The 5,479-nt window shown below is 36.2% G+C and overlaps 1 protein-coding gene across 1 annotated transcript; it reads left to right on the forward strand.

Moving 5' to 3' along the window:
- The first annotated feature begins 1,557 nt into the window (after positions 1-1,557).
- On the forward strand, positions 1,558-2,025 carry LOC131875153 (uncharacterized). The gene has a single exon (XM_059219187.1). The coding sequence runs from the start codon at positions 1,558-1,560 to the stop codon at positions 2,023-2,025; it is 468 nt and encodes a 155-aa protein (XP_059075170.1).
- Positions 2,026-5,479: the final 3,454 nt, after the last annotated feature.

A 5,479-nucleotide genomic window follows, 5' to 3' on the forward strand; every position in this document is an offset into this window, starting at 1 on the left:
CCCAAAAGATTGGAAGGAAATTCAAATCCTAAGTTGGCCTAAAGACAAAATTAAGATGTAGGGTTTCATACATAAGAGCTCTCTTTCTTCATTTGAAGGCATCTATCTAATCTAATAGAAAAAAAAACATCTAATAAAATCAAGGAAAAAGATTTTGGAGAAAGCAAAAGGAGCCTTCTATGTAGTGAAAGAGAAGCTTATGTGGAGTCCTCAACAAAATTCATCAAGCATTAACCAAGTATTTATCAAGCATTCATCATCAATTAGGAGCCTTGAAGACATTGAAGAATAATAGGAGATCACCGACTAACGATTGGCTTGTACCCCTCCCTTGGGGTTGGGTATGATTTGATATTGTTTTCATGTCTTTGTATGAGCTTCTTTACACTCATTTTTGTATTTACATTTATGCTTTAGGTCACTTAGCATCATTGATTTAGAGCATTTACTCTATCAATTACAAGCATTTAGGGTTTACTCTTTAGGGTTGCTCTAGATTGTTTGCATTCATCCTAGGGTCTTGCACACACACAAGATTCCTACACACACATTTTGAATACATTGTTCTCTATTTGTGGAGGTGGAAATCACCAAAACAGGGTTTTGACTAAGGCAAAACCCTACATAGCCACCCATACCCTCTCTTTTCAGTTATAAGTGCAGGTATAGGTACCCTGAAGGACTTAGAGAAACAACATAAGGCATAAGGACAACCCAAAAGTCTTAGACTTCCCCAAATTCATCAAGAATAGGGGTGTGGCACCCTGGCCCCCCTCAAATTCAATGATTTTTGACAGGGTGCAGGCTCAGGATCTTAGGATTTCAGTCCTTAAATTTAAACTTTCTATTAGATCATCAGGGACAGGGGCGTGGTGCCCTAGTCTTGGTCAGTTTGGCTTATCTTTATACATCGAGTACATATTTATATTCCTCCCCTATCTTTGTTGTCAGTATCTTAGTTAGAATTCTACAAGTTTCTTCAATTTCAGTTCATATGTGCTTCATTGTTTATCTCCTAGTCTAGTTGATCAATCAAACCCTATTATCTCATCACATACAACAAGAGGAATAGAAACCCTAAGAGATAATTCTTGGCTCTCTCTTTCTCACAAGAAGTAGCCAAAGTGATCTATCTCCCTAGGCTCTTTCATATTCCCAATGTGTTGGCAAAAGTGGGATTAGGTCCTTGTCACCCAATATCACTTTTCCCCCTCCACATATGTTATTTTGTTAGGTCCAATATATAAGGAGACAAGGATAGATAAGAGGTCACTCCCTCCAATCAGATGGTCATAGAAAGATATAGTAGAAATTGATACAATTTATCAAGCGGTCATAGATAGAACAAGAAAGTGGTTAAGCTTGAGGATTAAACCAACTACTTCTATAGGTAAACAAAAAAATATCCCTACTGATCATAATCCTCAATCTAGGGTACTTAAGTGGTATACAAGAAGAACCAGATCAGAGTCAAGGAAGAATACCTCTACAAATCCTAATGAGGAAGCTGAAATTCATTTGACTACATAAAATTGAAGGAAAAAAGTAGATGAGAAAATGAAAGAAGCAGATTATCTGGTGAAACAGGCAAGCTTGGGGATTATAGTAGGCCTAGGGGCCAAAACACAAGAAAAGATTAATCTTGTTAGGCTTTCTATTGAGAGTGTTACAACAACAACAGAACAACCTTCTCAAGAGGTTCAACCCTCTAGTGCCTCCATTATTGGTACCACAACTACTACTCCTACTACTACTGCTACTACTACTACCACAACAACACCAACAACCACATCAACCATGTCTATTGTTGTAACTACTTCAACACCACATCCACCATTGGCTACAACAACTGTTACTCCATCTTCTATTGTTTCACATATGCCTGCACCTACAATGACTCCTACAATTGAAACAATAACTATTCATAATGTGGAGTCCGACTCGGACCAAGAGGATGAGCCAACGCTAGAGAAGGTAGAACCAAAGAAGAGAAAGAGAATGAATCCTTCTAGTGTGGAGAAATGAAAGGAATCTATCATACAAAAGGTGTCAGAACTTTTACAAGTAGCTCCTATGGATGTAGATGACCAGGGTCTGCATGGACAACAACATGATGAAGAGAAGGAAATTGAGCAAAAACAAGCTAAAGAGTGTGATGAAAGGCTGGTTCTTACTCTACAAAATGTATAAATTTGTTGAAAGATATAGCAAGTGGACCTAAGGAACAACAAAGTCAAGAGCCAACTAAAGATTCTAATGTGAAAGTGAGTGAGAAGTTAGAAGAATATCAACAATAAGTGGATACTGATGGTGCTCTATAAGAAAACCTAGCTCAACAAGTGCTGCAACAACAACAACAACTCAATATACTAGTTCTTCCCACTCAGGAAGAGGTCCAAGATCCTCTGGATACACAAGTTGAAGAAGAAAAAAAAAATGAGGAAGAGATGTTACATGAAGCTAGAAGGGTGACTGTGCAAATAACAACTGAAGAAGAGAACATAGATGAGGGAACACCACAATGGCTAACCTTCACTTTTGATAAGAAACAGAAAGTAGTGCTGCCTAAACTCACATTGTAGCAGGTCATTGTAGAGGAGCCAAAGAAAACAAAGAAGGCTAAGACAATTCACCATTTGTCTAGAACTGGTTCCAATGAAGTAATTGTCGATATTGCAGCTCCCGTGGAGACATAAGGAGAGGGCCCTTCAAAATACCAAGTGTCATAGGTCAGACAAGGAAAGCAAACAAAGTGGGTAGAGATTGATACTTTAGTGTTTTCTACTAGCACAATAAGGAGTATACTGGAGAAAGAGAATAGTTCCCAACTACAGGTAAAGGCATATTTAGATCAGTATAAACAATTACTTATGGAAATGGAGAAGCCTTTGGATTCAAGAACATATGACACATTGCCTTCCACATCATCGCTGCTAGAGGGTGATGTAATAACTTTGATTGAAATAAGGAAAGTAGCTATCACTAAAAAGTCTTGGGCAAAAGAGAATGTTTCAAAGGTAAGATTTTTCCTACAACATACAATAGGTGTTTATGAAAAGATCCTCAAAATGGAGAAATCAATAAGAGATTGTTCAACAAATTAGGGAGTGAGGATCAGAGACTTCGCCAAGCAATGTAAAAATTTGAATAAAATATTAGCCTTGGGTGAAGAAATGATTATGAATGAAGATTTGCTGGGAGGAGACAATTTTAGTAGTTTACATCTTGCATTTTTATAATAGAATTTAAAATATAAGCTCTTGAGTAGTGTAAGTCAAAGATATTGGAGGCACATGCTCCTATTTTGAAATCACTTGGTAGATATGAGAATTTTTTGAAGAAGTTGTAGGAGCATATGGTCATGATATTCTGAAAGATGGTCTTATGAAGAAAGGTGTAGTGCTAGATCAATGGGATCAATATGTGGCTTATCATTTTGCACTTGCAACGAAGTTTAATTCAGAGTTAATGGATAAATACTCATTTTTGACTTCTCAGTGTATACATGCAGAAGGAGTAATTGATAAGTTGGTTAGTAGATGGGAGTAGGCAAAGCAAATTTTGAAGAATTCCAAGTTCCGAGTTTCGTATGTTGTTGATCCTCCCGTAGATACAATTGCATGTTTTGTTAGTAACTAAAAGAGCTATAAAAAGAAGTAAATGATGAAGACATAGTTATCACACATGCAATTTTGAGATCTTTTTGAAGATATTTTTGGTTGCCACCAGAGATGAGAGTTCAACTATTGTGCAACATCAACTTCATTTTGTGGGCAAATTTTGCATGACTGTAATGGCTAATTTCGAGAACACACGTTTCATAGTGATAGTTAATGAGTAGTTTCGCTAGATTTTAAGGCAGAGATTTATATGTCAACTATGACTCCTTGCTTTTGTAGCACTTAATTTAGATAGCTTTAATTCCTAGAATTTAGAAGATGAAACTCTATTAATTAAAGATTTTGATTCATTGTAAGGGTCCACAATTGATGATTTGAGGTCTATTTTAGAGATTCCATTAGAGATTTTATGTAGTTGTTTATAAGTTTAGAATATTTTCTGATACTCTTTGAAGTTTAATACAAAAAACAACTTGTGGATTGCCTGATTTTCTTATGTGTTCTATATGGTTGTGTTTTTCGTGATCTGGTAACTTCTATCATTTGAATAAAAAACTAGTTCTTTTGGATGCTTTATTACTTTATGAATCATATTGCGCATGTAAATGGTATATGGGGATTAAATTGATAGGGCGATTATTGGTTGAGTGATATTCATTTCAGTTAGTGTGTGAAGTTGTCTATCTTTATATACTTTCTGGAGTTCATTATTTGAATGTTGATTTAGTGATATTGATAATATTTGGATTACGAAATTATAACCAAGTGGATCATTCAATTGTCATTGTATCGATTTTATTGTTATTTCCATGTTCTCTTGATAAACCTTTTCTATTTATTTTGAGAGAATCTAAATCAAAAAATACAAAAAATAAAAGGTAATTCCAAGTTGTTTCAACTAGCAGCCCCCTTGACAGGTACAATCGCATTAGCCACTGAGTTTCCCATCACCGTTGAGACCCAACTATAGAGACCTTGGATTAGTTAGTTTCCCAAAAGCTACTTCTTTTCAAGAGAGGTGGTGAGTGTTCACATAAACTACCCGACTGTTGGTGAGTGTGTCAAAATACTCGTCAAAAGATCCCCCACACACTCTAGATCTAGGATGATACGTAACAACCAATAGATAATACTCCACACATTACATGGCTAAATAAAAGCTCAATATAAACATAAGACCTAAAACCTCTAGAGAGGCAACACATCAAATCAAGACTCAAGGTGCTAGGACCTACATGAAGGGAAAGAGTGTCATCACATGCAATCATAATGCGAACCTGAGTGCTCGTCCTAAAATCCAAGATGCTCATGTGGAGCCATATAAACCTTGAAGGAGTAAGAGAGATTAGCTTAATTTTGTCACCAAGGCCTTCCCAATCCTATCCTAGATTACCACACCTGGGCAAGACATTGGGGCCTTCATATCCATACCTTATCTTTATTAAGATGAAATATACTACCCAACCCTCATAGAATTAATTAAATAAATTATCACTTAATTATAAGGTAAACCCCCAATGAGGTATTGTGGTGGTCTAGACCCTAGGTAACCTAGCTATCTACTCCTCATAATATCAACCACTCACTTAGAAGCCCACTCCCCCTAGCATGTACCTAAAACTTAGGGTTTTAGAATGCATAACACATACACAACATAATATAACATGACCAAGGGCTCTCTACAACACATAGCTTGGTTATCCAAGGTTCTTAATCAGATAAATAACATCAAATGCCATCATAGCAGCCTCAATCAAATCCACAATATCAAGATCATAACTAATATAACCTCGGGTAAGTAATCTCAAATAATCTAGTTTAGTCAATAAGCCAGTATTGGGATAACTCAGGAATCAACA

This window comes from Cryptomeria japonica, chromosome 4 (genome assembly GCF_030272615.1).
Source record: "Cryptomeria japonica chromosome 4, Sugi_1.0, whole genome shotgun sequence".
Lineage (NCBI taxonomy): Eukaryota > Viridiplantae > Streptophyta > Pinopsida > Cupressales > Cupressaceae > Cryptomeria > Cryptomeria japonica.

What these genes read in the sequence shown, in the direction of transcription:
- LOC131875153 (XM_059219187.1), top strand. Translation starts at nt 1,558, where the DNA reads ATGAAAGAAGCAGATTATCTGGTGAAACAGGCAAGCTTGGGGATTATA.